The sequence below is a fragment of the Pinus tabuliformis genome, chromosome 3_1 (genome assembly GCF_031772625.1).
Source record: "Pinus tabuliformis cultivar Carrire ecotype Pingquan chromosome 3_1, CPIR1, whole genome shotgun sequence".
In the NCBI taxonomy this organism is placed as follows: Eukaryota; Viridiplantae; Streptophyta; class Pinopsida; order Pinales; family Pinaceae; genus Pinus; species Pinus tabuliformis.
This window is the reverse complement of record NC_142301.1, coordinates 470,135,279-470,156,093: the sequence shown is the minus strand read 5'-3', so window position 1 is coordinate 470,156,093 and position 20,815 is coordinate 470,135,279. Positions and strand designations below refer to the sequence as shown.

General features: G+C 42.3%; 1 protein-coding gene across 1 annotated transcript in view; it reads left to right on the top strand.

Moving 5' to 3' along the window:
- Positions 1–20,815, top strand: part of LOC149187816 (purple acid phosphatase 2-like) — a 276,689-nt gene that overhangs the window by 127,542 nt on the left and 128,332 nt on the right. Inside the window, exon 5 of the mRNA XM_089412888.1 lies at positions 3,831–3,969. Within this exon, the coding sequence (XP_089269014.1) occupies positions 3,831–3,969 (139 nt within the window). The remainder of the gene's footprint in view (positions 1–3,830; positions 3,970–20,815) is intronic.

Sequence of the window (20,815 nt, the reverse complement as noted above, 5' to 3'; positions counted from 1 at the left end):
TCTAGCGTCAACATTTTGCAAAGAGGCTAAGACACATACATTCTCCAAGACCCAGAATTCGTTTGGGAAAATTCCACCTAGAGATGGTTTAATTAAAATATTTATTTAAATTATTCCTAAGTCTAAACTTAGGAAATGTGATTAATTAAAGGGTATTAATTAAATCTAGTGTGAATCTTTTAGATAAAGATGAGGATCAACTCCCAGTTAATCTGAGCGTTTGATTATGTTTTAATCTTGGCCGTTGGTGCTCCAACGAGAGACTATAAGGACATTGATGGGCACTTGGAGAACACATCGAGATAGTGAGATCTAGAGATTGAATTTCTCAAGAGTAGCAGTGTTGAGTTGCTGGAGAGAGATTGAGTGATCTTCTTGCAGTGAGGGGCAGGGATAGTAGATAGAGGGGTTTTTTCCAGTTCCAAAGAGTGCAAGGCAGAGAAGGCATCAAGAGGTTTAGAGAGGCAGCGCAGTGCCACATAGAGGCAACGTAGTGCTTCAGAGGGAGTCTGTAATTTAGTTGGGAAAGTCGAGTTCCAAATCCAAAAGCCAGGGTGTGAGTCTGGAGTGTCAGAGGATCGATTTCTAGTCAGCAGAAGGTCAAAGGAGAAGGGTGACGTAGTTCCTAGAGGATGTGACACAGATATGTGTAGGCTGACGCAGAGACTGCGAAGGGGCAGCGTGGGGCTAGCCATCCAGAGCCCGGATCAGATTCAGATCGCCAGTGACAGTGCGAGAATATTTCTCACTACCTGTTTGCCAATTTATTCTTTGTATCAGATTGACAGTTTGGGCATTTGAAGAATTGTACTCAGAAACTTCTGCATAATAATTAAAACCCCCAACTGCTGCACTGGTTTTCTCACATTGGGTTTTTCCGGGAAAGTTTGTTCAAAAACATCGGTGTATTTGTGTGTGTGTTTATTTCTTTCCTGTGCAGTATTTTGTTTCCACAGTGTTTTATGTTGTGAAGGCTGCAGTAGATTTTATTTCGATGTTTACTGTGTAACACTGTAAATAACTTGATTAAAAAATTAACAAGTAGGAGAAATTTAGTCAGTTGTGAATTGGGTCACCGATTTTTCACACACAAGACAAATTCTAATCAAGCAGTTGTTACATTACAACTCTAATACAACGATCTTAGGGCTCCCGTACTAGGGATCATGGCCCTTAAAATCAACCCTAATACAAGACAACTAGGGCTTGGCTTCAACAAATATGACCACCAATCTTTCCTTGAACAAAGTACACTTTTTCTACTTGCTGATAGTGCACATTCACAGTCCTTTCAATCTGCGTACTGTAAACACATCTGTTGAGTACTTTACCTTCCCTTCTGCTGATCACTGTAACTTCTACCACTTCAGAAGACTTACATCTCCAGCTCAACAATTTGCCGCTATCAACCCTCCTACTGCTCCAAGAGTGACTGAACTTCGGCCCACACAAATTTACCCTCTAGCTGCTCTCCTTTTCTTCCTCAAAGACAGTAACACACAGGGTCTTCACAACTGCCTTCTTCTTGCCTCTCTGCTACTCCAAAGAAGACGAGACTTAGGGCTTCAAGGCTGCCCTCTTATTACTGAAGTTGCCCTCCTGCAACTCACTGCACTAGGGCACAATAACCAGCTCTCTTATCATCGATCCTCCACCCTTGAGATCTATGAACTAGGGCCCAAACAAGTCGCCCTCTTAACAGTAACAAGCTTGCCCTTGTTCACTTTACTGGGGCACTCCAAACAGCTAGTAACAACCCTCCAACACATTGTACAAATGCTGCTTCAGAACTGTCCAAAATCAGACCCTACATCACCTAGCATTCATTGACTTAAGAGACAAATACAAAACTTTCAGGACGTCCACACAGCTGTCCTAAAACCCATGGCTTTGTGCACCACTTGACTGCGATTTCAGCCCAGGTTACAGGCTTCTGCAGCTAGGGTTTCCTCAGTCATATCAGACTTTATTTGCTGAGTTTTACCTCACAACCCTAAAACTCTTGTCCTGTACCATTAGGTGACTCGACCCTCTCTAGGATATGCCCTCGTCCACAAACTGGGATCTTGGCCCACCTTTTTTGAACAGAAATTTGGTTCAGCTGTCACAGAGATAACACAAAAAACAAATCAACCAAACCATGCACAGAAGTGTCCTCAAGAACAAGGCCAGCCTTTGCCCTAACTCAGCCCTGTCCAAAAACACGAGATACAAAAACTTTCATCTTCTTCTTCACTTGGATAAGCTCCTTTAGGTCTGTGGCCAGATCAGATTTATTTCTTCAATCGATGAATGCAATTGGATGTGTGTTGAATGGGGTTTGCTTGTCTTCTATTTATAGAGGTCTTGGAGCCACCAAGGGTCATCACATAACTCCAAGCTGACCTAAACAATTTGTTTAACCTCCATAAAACATAAGACACAAAATTATTTTCATCTAACCAATGCCACCTCATTGATGCCTTTGGTGCCCCTTAGCTCCTTAAGGGTGCTCCACATGCCCTCAATGAACAAATCATCAAAATCTCCTCTTGGTTTTGCGCCCACAACTTTGGGTGCAAAACCCACTGCTTGGGTACACTTGCCAACAAAATCCATGTGGGTCAAACTTCTCCCAAACCCTGTACCCTGGGGTGTGGGAGTACCTTCCAGGTGACACAAATCAAAACTTATCACATTGTCCAAATTCTTTGGACAAAATGTTTTGTAAGAAGGAAACAATATACATATACTGAGGCTAAGACAGTAGAATAGAATCTAGAAAGCGATTTAGACAAGGAAAATGTTTCTGTGAAATGAACTTTTAATGATTACGACAATCTTGATATATAGAATTGCTACACATGATTCTCTGATGCTTGGAAATAGTGCTTGTGTTCTTCCAATCAAGGATTTGCCCTGCATAAGGAAAAATAGGTGTAGTGTTCCTACAAAACAATAGGAATTCTTTCATAAGTGATTTTAGACCAGCTTATGTATGGACACAGGCATGCAGGGAGTTTAAAATAGTAATGATTTGACCTTCTTCTCCCAAATCCATCACATTGAGACATTTTGTGCTGATGTTTCAAACCATCAAGTGTGGTTATCTTTAGGACAAATATTAAATTAACCATGCAATTTTATATCCTGAAGATGAACCACACTTGATTGTTTTAAATGTTGGCACAAAAAATCTCAATGTGATGGATCTGGAAGAAGAAGCTCAAATAAATTCAAATCATAGAAGCCTAAATTCTGTAGTAATGATTTTGTTTGCAAGTCCTGATGATGAGTCTTGCTCTAGACTCGAAACGTCGACAAGAAGAAAAATGAACACTGTGGATTATCCGAATTCAATCTCTCAAAAACCACTCCACAGAAACCTGCAATCCAAAATTCGCTAAGTTCTTTCTAATGCAAACTTATGAGGGTTTCATTAATATGAATCTAAACAAGAAATTAGTCAATTCAGAATGAAATTTAAGGGGAAGGGAATAAATGTATCCGAGGAAAGGGATGCAGGTATAAGGAAAACTGTTGACTCTTGAACTGTTTAATTGACTACTGAGTACAGTGCATTAACCAAACCAATAAAATGTTATTGGTCACAGTTAATTTAATTCCTGTATGTGTTATTATCAAAGCCTAGTACGATGGAAAAGAAAGATAAGGAACATAGTTTTGCATTTGCCATATTTTCCTTGTATTTTCTAATTTGATTATATGACTTGAGTGCCTTTATCCTTTCAATGAAGTGAGTGTGGTTGATAAAAATGTTTCAAACTCATGGGTTGATTGCTTGTCACCTTGTAAATATTGTTGTTCATCATTATCATGTCCTTTTGCAGGGAGAAAAACAACCGTTCAAACCATATACACATCGTTACCATGTTCCATATCGTTCCTCAAACAGCACAGCTCCCTTTTGGTATTCAATTAAGCGTGCATCAGCTTACATCATAGTTCTATCCTCATACTCAGCATATGGTGAGTTGGCAAGAAATTTCTTTTAAATTTTAATTATATCCCATGTGATAGATAACTTAACAATTCTGAAGCTGTGCAGATTCTGAGATAGTGACAGGTGCTGGATGTTTGTCATAGTTGTTATCCAGACATTGTTTCTTGTTGACATCATTATCTTGTCAAATCATTTCATTTTATTGATCCTATTCTTACTGAAAATCATGTCCATCTAAGCCAAATAGAAAACTACAATGTGATGAGCAATACAATCTAGTGAGGCTTTTGGACTAACCGATTTGGAAAACAGGTGACTCTGAAATAGACTAGGATAAAGATATTTTAGTTGAATAACAAAACTGGAATCATCTATTCTTTTTCTTGAGAATGTTCTCTATTCAAACTTGAGAGACATACTAGCTCACTTCTCTTCTACTGTCTTAGATGATGAATGTTTAATGCATCTTGTTATGTAATACTTTTCCATTTCTTTTTTCATTCAAAGAGCACAATCCTAGTATCTATTTTTGATCTTTACAAACCCAGGGCAGAGTAGGAAAACTGATGTCCTGGAAATTAAGAAAGTAGAGGTTCAATCTAAATTGCAGGATATAGGGAAGTGGTTACAAGTTTCCAAAATGGAAATGCACTAGAAACGTGACCCCTCACAAATTTGGAAACAGTGTGTGTACTTGTGTGTGTGTGTGTGTATAACACATTATATTAAAACCTTTTTTTTCCCTGGAGAAAAAAAAATGTAATTTTTATGAAAGAAATAAAAACTACATTCTATGGACACACCATGTGTGTATGCAATCCTGAGCAAATACATGATCGATATAATAAGCAAGAAACGGGGCACTTAGGCCCGCCGAATAGCCTTGAGGGGAGCACCATAAAAAGCCCAGCAATAGGCAGCAAAAAATACAAAAGCATGTCTGCAAACCTAGAAGAAATCATAGAACCCACAAATAAAACCCAAAAGGGTTGCATACAATCTGGGCCGAAACCCTAAGAGTAGAAAAAGAAAAAAAATGGCCCAAGGCCCCAAAATGTGATGGCAACAACCCCAAAGCCAAAGCATAAATCACTGTGAGGGGGCCACAAGGAGGCTATGCACACCAATGGAGAGAGAAGTGTGACTTTGGGAGGTAAGGTGGGGGCCACCAAGGAGGCAATACACACCAAGAGGGGGGAAATCGAACTCCTAGTGGAATGTGGGGGTCATGAAAGGAGGAAAATCAAACCTGAAGGAAGAGGGACAAGTTAGTGGATTGTGGGGGCCACCAAGGGGAGGCAAAGGGGTCCATGGCTATATAAGGCAGCAAGGAAGCATTTATCCTCATCATTTTGTCTATTACATTTCAGAAATTAACATTTCTTGGAGCTCCTCCGCTCAAGGGTTTGGAGAGCTATTGAGCACAAGAATTTCAAGCAAAATTCCACCCCGTCTTCAGAGAACTTTGAGTGTCTCCATAGTTGGAAATTTGGGAGTCCATTTCCGGGCTTTCGCAAAGCCATATTGTAGTAGGATTTCTTGTGGTGCGAATTACTAAGGCGCAGAGGCAGTTCGAGTAGCATAAATTAGGTCAGCCATAGGGATTTAGGAGAGTCGAGAAATTGTAGGAGAATTCCTCATCTTACAGTCGAAGTTTTAGTGACTATATGCAGGGTCGAAGTTGTGGCATTTCCATGGGTCGAATTCACTCAATTATGGCAGTGCGTGGAGGTCACTGCATAGTACCTGCACAGGAATAGGATCTAGAGGAGTGAGGGGCTTGGAGTTGAAGGATTTTGGGGCTCACAGAAGGAATTTAGTAGTGGATTTTGAGGGAAACTTCAAGAGATATTAGGGAGTAGCCATAGCAGGGATTCCTCTTCCAGTAGTACTCATTAGCAGCTAGTTTGGGCCACTCGCACTTGTGGGGGTTGAATTTCACTATCTGGAACCAACCCAAGCTATTTTTGGGTTTTTGTGGCTTTGGTGAGTGGAGTCCGGGGTTAATTTTACAAAATTTTGTGGGTAACATTTCAAGAAAAAATCTTTGATCCATTAGTCAGCTAGTAATAGTTTATTTCTAGGAAATTCACATTTCTTGTTCCCAACCATTTACCATCTAGGTTAGAGACTTCTCACCTAGGTTTTTCTCAACTTGCTTGGTAAGCCTAGGTTCTATCATTTTAGCTCATTTTATGTAGCCAAGTTCTAGTTATTAATAAAATGGCTCGAAATACTTTGATGGTGTCTATTGTGTACTGATCTATGACTGTGCTTTTATTTATTTTGTTGTTTCTTGTTCATTGTTTTTGGTACCTACGATTATTTTCCATTAGGAATAACACGGGGGTATCAGACATGATCTTGGCCAGTTGTGGGGAACCCAACAAGATCATGGAAGAATTGGGCATACATGCATATTGATTGGTGGGACTATGGGTATTCCAATGACTCAAGGAAGAAGAAGTACATAGAGAACCATGGACGAGATCCTCATGACCAATGAGAAGCTAATAGAAATGTTGGCCCCAGCTGAATAACAATAAGAGGATGAGCCAGAGCCATCCTCATTTTCATGATAGAGACCCTAGATTTGCACATGCCATAGGGGTAAAGCCATCCACATCGTATACGGGAGATTAGCCAAATCAGGGCATATAGAAGATGGTGCGAAAAATAACCCTCACCAACTTTGATGGGTCAGCTAGGAGCTATGCTAGAGAGTGGGTACAAAAACTGGATACATACTTTTAACAAAACCCCATGAGAGAGGTGGATGTTATTAAATATGCCACCTTGCATTTGGATGGAGATGAATAGGAATGGTGGTATTGAGGGCTTATAGTTGATTTGGGGTAGCATTGGATGTGCTCTAGCCATGAAAATTGGTGGAGAGGCTAAATCACAAGAGATCTCCAAGACCCAGAAATGGTTTGGACAGATTGTACCCGGTTTGGGAGATATTAAAATAATTAATATTTTTAGTGGAGTTCTTAAGTCTAAACTTAGGAAAAATAAAATATTAATGAGTATTAATATAAAACTGGCTTAGAAGGTTCCAAAAGTCATGGATCAAACCAAATCTAATCTTAGTTGTTGATTAGAGATTTAATCTTGGCCGTTGAAGGACCAATAAGAAAAGTATAAGAAGAGGCTTGAGGGTCAGTTGGAGAATACACTAGAGTGATAAGTCATTCATTTTGCTAGAGCGGGGTTGCTAAGAAAAAGTGAATCAGTGATCAACAACGAGGGGAAGTGAGTACTGGGCAGAGACAGTACTGAGAGACCAGCACAGAAGCAGGGAGAGCGAGAGCAGCAGCTAGTGCAGGCCACGCAGAGCTCAACAGGAGAGCGCAAAGGCTAGAGGGACTGCATCATCCATGCAGAGGGTCTTGGGGCTGACATAGGTTAGGAGGAGGCTGACGCAGAGGCTAGAAGGGCCAGCGCTGAGCTTTAGTTGTGCTAGAGAGGGTTTCGTGGGATAGGTTTTATGAATACCTGTTTCCGAATATAGAGGTATTACTACCATGTATTTTTCTCTGTTGGGTGAGCCGGTTAGGCACCCAGTTGTAGTCAGAAAGATTGCATAATAATATAACCCTCAGAATAGCTGCACCGGTTTTCCCACGTTGGTTTTTTTCGGGGACATTTGTCCAAAAATTAAGGTGTCACTTGTGTGCTTGTTTTCTTTCAGTTGATGATCTGTAGATGTTGTGACGGTATTGTGTTTATTTTGGTATTTAAATGTTTTAAATAACTTGTTCAGAATTTACAAGTAGAAGAAATAAACCAGCGAAATACAGATTAATTTTCTAACGGATAGACTTAGAAAATTCAACATGGTATCAGAGCATGGTTGCAGATCACAAGAGAGTTGAAGGCATCAGCTGAGCAGAGCATTTGCAGCAGAATCAGTTGTCCCGAGTGATAGTAGTTGATCCTTGCAGAAGTGACAGAGGAAGGGTTGACGCAGAGGGACTGTGTCATTAGTCTGGGCGAGAGAGAACTCAACACAGAGGCTGAGGAGGGCAGAGAGAGGCTCATGCGGAGCCATGCAGAGGCCAGGAGGGCTGACGCAGTTGGCTGAGGGAGCTGTTTTGTCAGTGTCGGGATTACACAGAGCCAAGAGGTTGAATCCTTCTGTTGCTAGGGCAAAGGAAGTTGTGGGCAGTTTGTGGGAGCCAAGCTGGTGGGGTATTGTGTTTAGAACAATACCTAACAGGGCAAGACCAAGGTAGAGGGAGTTGCTGCCAAGGCGGATTTCTAGCCAAGGAATCCGGATCAGTGTTGTAGTTACACAGACGATCGGAGAGGAGAAACTTGATAGTTGGTAGAAGGATTTCCAGGAGGGAAATCGTGACTCAGAGGGAGTCTAGAAGAGAACTTCTAGACGGGAAGTAGAGAGACTTGGAGGAGTCGAACTGAGAACTTCCAGAAGGGATGTAGAGAGACTTGGAGGAGTCGAACCGAGAACTTCTAGACGGGAAGTAGAGAGACTCAGCAGGAGTTGAACCGAGAACTTCCAGACGTGAAGTAGAGAGACTCAGTGGGAGTCGAACCGAGAACTTATAGGCGGGAAGTAGAGAGATTCGGAGGAGTCGACAGGAGAGAAGCGAGATGGCTGTGAATGGGTTGAGAGATCAGGACAGGCTGGACAGAGCGTCCAACTTTGTGGTCTAGAAGGTTGGGATCTTGTCCATTCTAGACAGGCATCGTATCAAGGGCTTCACCTTGAGAGTGATGGCTATCCCAGTTGACCCGGTAGCTAATGAAAGGTACGATGAGGCAATGGCTAAGGCAAAGTGTATCATCCTTGATGGGGTCAAGGATCATGTGCCCTACCTATTGTCGAGAAGGAAACGACAAAGGAGATGTGGGACACTTTGAAGACATTGTACGAGCAGACTTCCGTGAAGAGGAAGATTCTCTTGGAGATCAGCTAAGGTCATACTAGATGCAGAAGGGAGAGCAGATAGATGTATTCCTCGGTCGGTTGAAGGAGATCTGTGACCAACTGACTTCCATAAGGGCCACGTTGATTAGGAGTTGATGGTAAGGGCTTCACTTAACGCAGTCTTTGAGGATTGGGAGACATTTGTCTAGAGCATACTAGGCAAGGCGAGTCTTCCAGATTGGGAAGAACCGTGGGCGACTCTTTGTCAAGAAGAGATCAGACGGCTGACCAAGATGGGGAGTAGTAGCAAAGGGGTTAGGATCAAGAAGGAAGAGGAAGAGGATGCAGCTCTAGCATCTGCGGGAAAGCAAGAGAAGAGGAAGAAGAAGGACCTCTCCAAGGTCAAGTTCTTCCACTGTGGGGAACTTGGTCACTATACGAACCAATGTCCGAGGAAGAAGAGTAAGGGAGAGGCTTCTGACTTGAAGGCAGTGCCAGCGAAGGCGGAGAAAGAAGTTGAGGAGGATGACGATTTTGCCATGATTTCTCATGTGCCACTCGAGAAGAAGTGGGGAGACATCGAGCTGTAGTCAGGAGGACTATAGGCGATGAGTGGCAGGATCCTTGAGGTACCCAACCTCTTGGATTATACCTTGCTACGGCGACCCGAAGAGGAGTAGCAGGATTAGCGAATGTAGGTAGAGACGGATGCGGATGAAGCGACAGAGAGTGCTACAGTGCAGGAGTCCCTGGGCACCGCGAGGCTAGTAGGCTGCAACAGTGCGAGAGGCACGCGAGTGTTGTACCAGTGCAGGATGGCACAGAGAGGTGTGCAATGGTGCGAGATGCAGGGAGTTGTTGCAGCAGCGCAGAGGTTAGTAGAGGGAGCACTTGTGAGCGATAGAGGGAGCTTCAACATTGGGAGTGTTTCTAGCCTAACAGGGATGTCAGAGGTTGGGTGGATCAATTATTTACTTCTCAGTAACTGAGTTGTAGTGCAGTAGCATGATGTAACATGATGAGAGGGGATGCAATGCAAATGCAGTGTTGGGAGGATGGACTAGCAACAACACGAATGTAGAGGGAGATGTCGTACAGATGCAGCAGTGGCAGTGCCAGGGCCATGGGAAGCAGTACAGGATGCAACAATGCAGAAGATGTTGGGAGGGGAGGCCTAGCATCAGAATAGGGACTAGTGTCGGATAATTAGTGTGATACTCAGTGAGGAGTATTACTAGAGCACAGTTCTCGCTAAGAGGGAGTGTTGATTTGGGGTAGCATCGAATGTGCTATAGCCATGAAAATTGGTGGATAAGCTAAAGCACATGAGATCTCCAAGACCCAGAAATGGTTTGGACAGATTGTACCCGATTTGGGAGATATTAAAATAATTAATATTTTTAATGGAGTTCCTAAGTCTAAACTTACGAAAAATAAAATATTAATGGGTATTAATATAAAAATGGGTTAGAAGGTTCCAAAAGTCATGGATCAAGCCAAATCTAATCTTAGCCATTGATTAGAGATTTAATCTCGGCCGTTGAAGGACCAACAAGAAAAGTATAAGAAGAGGCTTGAGGGTCAGTTGGAGAATACACTAGAGTGATTAATCATTCATTTTCCTAGAGCGGCATTGCTAAGCAAAAGTGAATCAGTGATCAGTAGCAAGGGGCACTGAGTATTGGGTAGAGAGGCAGAGACAGTAATGAGAGACCAACGCAAAAGCAGGGAGAGCGATAGTAGCAACCAGTTCAGGCCACGCAGAGCCCAACAGAGACAGCGCAGAGGCCAGAGGGACTGCATCATCCACGCAGAGGCTACTGGAATGACACAGAGGGTCCTAGAGGCCTCGGAGTGCCTTAGAGGGCTGATGCAGAGGGTCATAGGGCTGACGCAGGTCAGCAGGAGGCTGACGCAGAGGCTAGAAGGGCCAGCGCTCAACTTCAGTTGTGCCAGCGAGGGTTTCGTGGGACAAGTTTTCTGAATACCTGTTTTTGAATATATAGGTATTGATGTTGTGTATTTTTCTCTATCGGGTGAGCCGGTTAAGCACCTAGTTGTACTCAGAAAGACTGCATCATAATATAACCCTCAGAATAGTTGCACCGGTTTTCCCGCATTGGGTTCTTCGGGGACATTTGTCCAAAATAACGGTGTCACTTGTGTGCTTGTTTTCTTTCAGTTGATGATCTATAGATGTTGTGACTGTATTGTGTTTATTTCAGTATTTAAATGTTTTAAATAACTTGTTCAGAATTTACAAGTAGAAGAAATAAACCAACAGAATACAGATTATTTTTTGAACGGATAGAATTAGAAAATTCAACACTGATCACATTGGGTCATGCAGGCATCACGTCATACACAGAGTTCACGCAAACGATTGTAGATATATTTACAAGACCACGTCAGAGAGAGGGGTCAGCATGGGGATAATCAAAGGATTAGTTCAAGAGAGACCTCTAGTTGGGGAAACTCTACTTCGTTTGTCAGGAGTTGTGGACCCCTGGGTGCAGGTACACCTAGGGAAAGACCCGCTACATAGAGTTGTTTCCTGATATTGAGCTTGAGGAGGAGGTTGAGCATGAGGAAAATAGCACCAGTGATTGTGAGCAGCATCTAGATCTGCCTAGCATGACTCCAGAGTTGCCACTATTGAAGATCCCATTGATGGCTTAGGTTGAGACACTAACAGAGAGAGAGTGGAGCATGCATCTGTAGGGCCATCCATTGACAGGGTGCTAGTAGGCACAAAGGCATCTAGAGATGTGACAGAGTTTCCATACGGTATCCACTTGCGGTAGAGTGGTGAACATGAGGACATGAGAGCAGTTGGTGCCCAGTCAGTGACCAAGATGACTCGCGTTGGGGGACAATTGAAACCCCTAATGATGCACCAAGTAGGGAGGCAGTTAGGGAGTTGAGCTACTAGTGATGATGCAACATGGAGAGCACATAGAGGGACGTGAGCTAGATGAGGGTGTTATTCATAATGAGCTATTTGTGGAGGGGTAGTTAGTGGATGATGTGGAGGTCATGGTGGAGGAGGATGAGCAATCATCTATTGGGCTAGCCATCGATTAGGAGCAGACAAATGCACAGGGAGCTAACAAAGCTTTAGTACTTTCAGACATTAGCTCTCTCCGGGCGTATATAGATGGGACTTGCAACATTGTTAGGTTACCTCTGCACATTGGATAGAGAGTCAGTCACCTAGACAGACCTTATGTGTTGTCTAGGCCAGTGAGACGAGGCGAATTGAGTTGCGCAGGGCACCACATTCGCATGGTGGAGTTGTTACGTGTACATGTGTTCTTGCATTCGATCCCTCTCACGTGGTTGGGTGGTGAGAGGTACTAAGCTCGTACCCCAATGTAGCAGGCTAGGTACCAAGATATCTCCATGGCCATAGTTCAGTTGGGGCCTTATGTTACTAGAGGGGCTCGAGGGCCAAACTATTATTGGGATCCAGGTGGGATTCTCCATCACATCATGGAGTCAATCAATAATGGTAGTAGTTGTGTGATGGATCCGATGATAGAGCGCACACAGTCATATCTCCATCAGCGTCTCTGGCAACACTAGGGACCAGCTGGATTGACAAGAGAGGATATAGACTCCGTGAGCTATTTTGGCATGTTGGCAAAGCATGGGGTCGTAGGATGATCAACGTACTCTGGTAGGGATTGATCAGAGGAGGTGGCATTGACAGGCCACCAGACTATTGAATTTTGTAGCTTGGGAAGTACTCCAAGCTTGAGGGTTCAGGGTTTGGAGGGAAAAGCACCACAAGGGTAGCTTGTGGGCTTAGAACCCAAGTATGGGGTTTTGGCACCCATCATGTTTTGGGGAAAAACGATGATGGATTCACGGTGTGTGATGGATGAGAATGATAGTGCTTGGAAAGACGATTCAAACACATCGAAAATCGTTTGAATCCAAGTTGTCGTTTGGGAGAAATTGAATTTTGAAGTTGACATAATTATTATTGGATTTTTCAAGTAGGTTGACTTGAAGTAAAATCCAAAAGACATGTCTCTTCATGTGATTCATTGGAGGCCTTAAAGGCTATAAATTAAGGACGGATTGGAGTCATTTGAAGTATCCATTTTGGTGCAATACACTCCAAGATAAGCTCTAAAATTTCGGTGGAAAAAGAGGAAAGTCTAGCCGCAGTGTTGATTTTTGGTAGCATTAGATGTTCTCTAGGCCTCAAATTTTGCAAGGAGGCTTGCGCACATGTATTCCAAAGAACCCAGAAAGAGTTTTGGGAAATTCTACCCAGAAACAATTTTATTAAAATAATTAATATTTTTAATGGGCCTCTAAGTCTAAACCTAGTAAATTAAAAATATTAATAGTTATTAATTTAATTGTGGGTGTAACTTCTAGAAGAAGATGAGGATCAAGCTAAAATGATCTTAGCCATTGATTAGCTTCTAATCTAGGTCATTGAATGCCAACGAGGAGATTATTTAAGGAGGCTTGAGGGTCCCTTGGAAAACACACAGAGAGTTCAGAAGTTCGATTTTCTGAGGTAGAGTGGAGGAGATGCCAGGAGAATTTCGATAGTGAGTTGTTGCAGTGAGGGGCAGGGATTGTAGGATTGGAGTATCTTCTCCAGGACCCAGGATATGCAACAGAGAGAGGTGGAGAGACACCAAAGAGTTGACGTTGGGCTAGAAGAGCCCACGTAGAGCTTGAAGTTGAGCCAAAAGGGCTCATGCAGAGACATCGCATCCATCCAGAGCAGAAGTCTAAGTTCTGTAGAGGAGCTGACATTTCTAAGCCGGGAGGGCTAGAAACTGCTCTAGAAGGCAAGATGTTTCCCAGTTGAGCTGACGCAGAGCCTTTTGAGGCTAACGCAGGGCCTACGCAGGGCTCACGTAGAGATAGCTAGGTACTGTTAGTTCAACTGTCAGAATAGCTGGGACTTGCTGGGTAGAGTGAGGTAATCTCACTAAGTTTTTTCTACCAGTTTATTTATCTAAAGGGAATTTGGAGTTGTATTCAAAAACTACTTCATAATAATATAAAACCCTCAGAGCTGCTGCACCGGTTTTCTCGCATTGGGTTTTTCCAGGGACATTTGTCCAAAAACAACTGTGTCACTTGTGTAGATTTTTCTCTATTGTTTTGTTCTTGTTTTGGGCAAATTAATTAATGTAGGAATTTACAGGGTAAGTTCCTTAGATAGAACACCAAAGGACACCACTCATAAATAGATCACAAATCAGTACATCAGTATTCTTGACGTGGTTAAAACCCTCAAAGAGGGAAACAGTCCACGACCTGAGCCAACGTGGCCACTTCAAGAAATTTATTAATGTAAAAGAAAGAAAATTTACATAAGCTTCTCTCATGAATGGTCACTAGACAAATGACCCTCCATGCTCTTTAAATAGAGATCATGGACCAATCGGGTGTTAAGCCAGGGACCAAGTGTCGAAAAAACCGAGGAGATAATGAACTGTCCAATTACTTCATGTCTAGAACATATCGTGACCGTCGGATTGTAAGTTACAAAAAGTACATACTAAAGAAACACACTTAACCTAAGTATACACTAGACTAAGTTATACTTAATTATTTCCTGTGTCAGAATATCCTAACATCCCCCCTTAAGAGCAACTTGGGATAGGATTGAAGGATGAACAAAGATGACACAATAGGAAAAGGAAGGAGGCATTAGAGCCTATCCCCCCTTAGTGAAAACTTCCTGTATCCCCCCTTAGTGACAACTTCCTGAACTCCAACCATAAATCGAAGTTTAGTAAACTTCGCCTCTATGAGAGCCTTTGTAAAGATGTCTGCAACTTGATCATCGATTGAACAATATTGCACTTCAAGAACATGGTCATGAATGAGCTTTCTGATGAAGTGCATGTGTAGTTCAATGTGTTTGTTGCGCTAATGTTGGACTGGATCATTGCATAGTTGAATGGCACTTTGATTATGACACCAAAGTGTAGTCGGATGTTGCTGTTGAAAACTAAACTCTGATAGGGTCTGACGAAACCACACGGCTTCCTTACTAGCTTCAACGACGCCATGATACTCTGCTTCTGTTGAAGAAAGAGAAATGGCACTTTGTTTCTTGCAAGCCCATGTAGTAGGTCTAGAACCAAGAGTGAAGACATAACCTGCTGTAAACTTCCAATCATGAGGGTCACTAGCCCAATCAGAATCAGTGAAACCAACCATTAGAGGAGATTCTTTTGCACTGTACGAATCCCAGACTGAACTGTACCTCGAACATAACGAAGTATTCTTTTAGCTGCTTTCCCGATGACTTTCATGTGGGTTTGCATAAATCGAGAACCAAGGCTAACTACAAAGGAAAGGTCAGGACAGGTATCGGTCAGATACAAAAGTTTTCCAACAAGTTGGCGGTATAAGGTAGCATCAACTTCAAGGGAAGTACAAGTGACTAAAAGTTTGGCTCCAGACTTAAAGGGAGAAGGAGCTGGCATACAGTCTTCCATGTGAAAGTGGCGTAGAAGATCACAAGCATACTTGGACTGGGAAAGGGAAATACCTTCTTTGGATTGCAAGGCTTGAAGACCAAAAAAATAATGCAAGTGTCCTAAGTCTGTCATTTCAATATGCTTTTAAGGTTGGACTTCACATGGTTTATAAGGTTGGGATCACTATCAGTAAGGATAAGATCATCAACATAAAGAACAAGAATGATAAGAGACTTACCCACTTTCTTGGTGTAGACAGTATTGTCAGAATGACACCTAGAAAAGCCAGTATCTAAAAGAAAGCTATCCATTTTGGGATACCAAGCCCGAGGGGCTTGCTTGAGACCATAAAGGGATTTCTTAAGCCATCATACAAGGCTGGAGTCTGTTTGTATAAAGCCAGGAGGTTGTTCCATATAGATTTCTTCATGCAAGTCTCCATGCAAGAAGGCAGATTTAACATCCATCTGGTGGACTTCCCATTTGAAAGAGGCAGCAAGGGAATGAACAAGGCGGATAGAGTTCATTTTGGCAACAGGGGAAAAGGTTTCAGTATAGTTAATGCCTTCAACTTGTGAAAAACCCTTAGCAACAAGATGAGCTTTATGTTTATCAGCTTTTCCATATGGTCCAAACTTGGTTCTGTAAACCCATTTGCATCTAAATAGTTTTCGTCCCTTTGGAAGAGGAACAAGGTCCCATGTATCATTTGCCAATAATGAATGCTATTCTTCATTCATAACTGTATCCCAATCTGGATGGCCTGAAGCTTCTGCAAAGGTGTCAGGATCATAATTCGTTGAAGCTTGAGCCAGTAAAGAAGAGGCTCTATCAAACTGAGAACGCGTACGACGCTGATCTGTAGTATTACTTGCAAGAGCACTTGCTGCATCCCGAGTAGCGCGGACCTATTTTAGAAGCTAAGGAGCTAAAGGAGGATCCTGAGAAGGTGGTGGAGGATTGTGATGCTCGCTGTCATCACCTGAAGAAGGAATGTTTTTAGAAGTAGAAGGGATAGAGAGAGGTGGTCGACATATTTTCAGCAAACTTTACATCTCTTCTAATGATAACATTTTTGGATTTAGGTTGAAGAAGTCTATATCCTTTGACATCTTCAGAATATCCAACAAAAATACATTTTTCACTCTTAAGTTCTAAGGCTTTATGTTTCTCATTTGGAATATGGGCCCATGCTTCACTTCCAAAAACACGAAAGTGACTTACATCTGGTTTAATTGAGCTCCATGCTTCTTCTGGAGTGATATTCTTTAAAACCTTAGTAGGAGTGCGATTTACTATGCAATTTGCACAGTTAATTGCTTCTGCCCAAAAATTAAGACTAAGTCCTTTAGATTGAAGCATACAATTAGCTATTTCCTTTAAGGTGCGATTATTCCTTTCAGCTACACCATTTTGCTATGGAGTATATGGAATAGTATGTTGCAATTGAATTCCATGCTCAGTGCAAAAGTTGATGAATTTGTTGTTAACATATTCTTCGCCATTATCAGATCTTAGCTTATGAATTTGATATCCAAATTGTTTCTCAACAAAGGTCTTAAAGGCCAAGAACATGTTAAAGACTTCACTCTTGAGTTTTAGGAAGTATACCCAAGTGTGTCTGTAGAAATCATCAATGAAAGTTAAGAAATAATTGTAGATAGAGAATGAAACAACTGGAAGTGGACCACATAAATCACTATGCACAAGTTGTAAAGGGGTTGAGGCATGCTAAGAGGCACATTTTTCAAAACTATCTCGATGATGTTTCCCGAGTACACATTCGGAACAAACACCATCTCTGTAAGTTACCATAAGAAGACTTGTCACCATATTTTCTTTACATAAATTTTGAAGGGAGTGATAGTTTAAGTGACCAAATCGCTCATGCCAAAGTTTGCTCAATTCATCTTTATGAGCAACAAATACCGAGGGAAGAGTTGATGACCTGTTGACGGTGTTGGACCTGCCAACATTCAGGGGATCACCCCGGTATGAAGTCCCAACTAGACCTCACATCGTTTGGTGTGGGAGTCCCATCCGGTATGATGGCCCAGTTGCCATTATCTTAAATGTTTGCCTTAGCTCTTGCTTGTCAGCACAGGAGAGTGGTCTACTTTGTCTTCGAGTAGTGAGGTTCGCATGCCTGGTGATTGATAGTGTTACTTGTGTCAAGGTTCTTTCATCAGAGAGAGAAAGGGTGGGAGTGAGTCCCAAGTCGGATGGGAGGAAACCCAACTCTGTTAGGAACACACAACACAACAGGATGTGCGCAGCTTCTGGAGGAGGAATCCACACAGATGCGGCAATGACAACACACAAGGGGAGATAGCACATACAACACTCAGCGGGCAATCCGCGCGAGTGCGATGGTCGTTATAGCAAGTTTACTGTCATGTCCCTTCTCAAATGAATTAGTCACGGGGTGCAAATACACAATTTTGGCATTATTTTTGGCTTAGGAGGAGGACCCCACACAAAAAACTTAGGAACTATAGGCAATTCGACTTTATTTCTGGCATCTAGTGGAATGTGGGGGCCACCCACATGAATAATTCGAACTTGGGCAAGGAATGCATTGGAGGGAATTCAAATTAGTGGAAGGAGAGGCCCATAGGAGGCTAAGGGGGCCCAAAGTGATAAAAGAGGAAGGAGCTCTCATTTTGCATTATTTTGATCATTTGACAAACAAACTTACCTTTGTACGCTCTGTTGCTTAGCAAGTCTACTGTCTGTTTAGCCACAAGTCTTCCACATGGAAGATTCAACCTCTACTTCGGGGGATTATCTGTGCTCGCCCTAGGGAGGCTATTACACAAGGGTTTTCAGGGAGTTCGGTACAATCACACACTTCAACCATCAGCGCAGGGAAGAAACTGCGTATTCCTGGGCAGCCAAAGAACACGCAGGTGGAGTTGGAAATCAGCAAGGGGGATTTACAGCGTGCTGGGAGAGCCAGGAATAGATCAAAAAAAGGATTCACAACTTGTTTGGAGAGCCGAAGTTAAGGAGGCAGCATAGAAAAGGAAATGTTGCTGGAGTAGCAGCCAGCTAGACCAGCGCAACAGTCAATTGAAGTTCTGGACAAAGGTACTGCACAGAGGCCTCTAGCAACAAACTCGTGGTGCCGTGAGAGCAGTTTTCTGGGGAGCAAGGAGTTAGTCAATACAGGTGAACCAAGTGTTCTAGGGTATTTTCAGAAGGATTTGCAGGCTGTTTCCTGCAAGTCAAATTTGGCAGTAGCGGTTGGGGAGAGACTCAAAGTAGGTCGAAAATCCAAAGTCAAAATCAAAGAAATTCCCTTCTGGGTCCTTTTGGGTTTTGTCCAGGGAGTCTAAAGCTGAAGGGACAGAATTTTCTGGGCGGCTTTTGGGCACGTTCCAGTAGGTTGAAGTTAGTAGATCAACAATTTCACTAGGACAACATAGTGCAAGTAGTGCAACAACTGGACGAACATCATCTCAGCTATTCCATCACTTGGGTTTAGTCCATCTTGTCCTTGAGACAAGCCTAGGTGCACCACTTCATTTATATTGTACCAATTGCTCTCATATTTTATAATATACGTCTCAGTAGTGTTAGATTTTCAGTGTTTTGTGGGTGTTTAATGTATGTTTTTAATTTTATGCTGTTGCATTGTTTAATTTTTTAGAACATCACTCAAATTTCAGCCTAGGAACATTACAGTGGTATTGGAGCCTAATTCGTGGCTCAGCTGTGGGGTTGGTTTCCTATGAGAGGAGAAGACTGGGAGAACATCACTCACCGGAGGCAGAGGTATAGGAGCAGAGAAAGGGAGTTGGAAATTACACCAGACATGGAGGAAAAAGGGAAAACAGTGGCCGAAGAGGAGGAAATGACAGAACCCAAGAGCAGGGAGGAGATGGCTTTTGATAGCTGCTTGAGGGCTTTGAGTGACTTGGCCAAGGGGCAGAAAGACATGTGGCTTGGCAACTTCCTTGTTACCCCACTCTGTTCTGCTATCATTTCATGTGTTACCTGCCATTTGACAGATGTACCATGGAACTGTTATTACCTTAAAGGCTGAAACCACCTAATAAGGTCCTTTATTAACCTCTCTTGTTGAGCAACGAAACACTTGTACCTTCTAAATCCCATTAGGAAGGGCATGCCACTATGAAGTGTCTACTTGTGTCCTTGGTTTTTAAGTTTTTTTACTCAATTGCATTAATGAATTGTTGTATTGGAAGGCGAGGAGATGCATTGGATCTTATACAAGATTGCAGGTGGGTCTCCATTTGGACTTGGTCTCCCTATACGGGGTCTAAGTCCTCTAGAGGGTCATAATGGCACTTGTAGGGTGAGCATTGAAAGCCACGGGCCTCCTCCACAACAGAGCATTGATTTCTATGCCATGGGCTTCTTTAGCACCACATATCTCTTGCTCGTGCCGAGCCAACCACACACATGCATCAAACACTTGACAGTTGATCCACAACCCAGATAGGTTTTGTCTCATCTAGTGAGATATGGGAGTGCTTGTATCATCATTCTGGTCCTCATTGATGGAGTATGGACATGTTCGATCCAGTTGGAGACTCATGAGACCATTCATATTGCCCCACAACCACTTGGGAGCACCATAGATGTTTTGCTTGGAAACCAAGGGGCCACCCCCTTGGTCATCATTTTGAGATCCCTCTTCTTCATCTTCGCACATGGAGGACTTATCTAGGCCCTCCAACAACCCTTTTGCACCATTATTCTATCATTTTGACATCATTAGGGAGACTTGTTGAGTACTTTTGAGCTATTAGGTGGGCTTGTCCCTAATAGGGTTATTATTTTTCACATTAAAGTCATTTTTAGGGGCTTATTAGGCTAATTAGACTAAATCACACTCTTAAAGGCTCATATAAATACAAGATGAGCCTCATTTGTAACTCATCATCATTCAGATTAGGATTTCTCTTGAAGAAGAATTCAAACCTGCAGTAGAGTATGAAATTAGGATGTTTCTTGATGAAATATGATTGGATAAATCCATTGGCTATCTTGTAGCTTCTTTTTGGCAATATTGTCGATAGATATACTCTTCTTTATCTTGTAAGTGCTATGCGTTGCTATCTTTTTACTTTGATGAATGTCTAATGCATGGAAATTGTTATTATGGTGATTAAATGTGCCCTAATTAACGTGAACTACTTGAACCATTGAAAACTATTGGAATTTTTTATGTGTTACTCATTAGATAAAGAATGAATGAATGTTCCTAGAGGATTGACTAATATGCATCCTTGAAACTCCATAAAATTGTCATTGAAGTATAAAATTCTAGAAGTTGTTTTGTTGTTGTTGCTTCTAAGGTAGCAAAATTTCTTCTAGGTCTCCTTGAAGAGCAAATTGCCATCTCAAGTTTTTCTTGACTCCATTTTCTCCTGATAAGTAGGCACTAGTCCTAATCCTTGTTGATCAACCCCAAATGTTCTATTTTCCCCTTTTTGTTTTTTTATTTTCTACCCTAACCCTAGAAGGTCACCTAGGGCATAG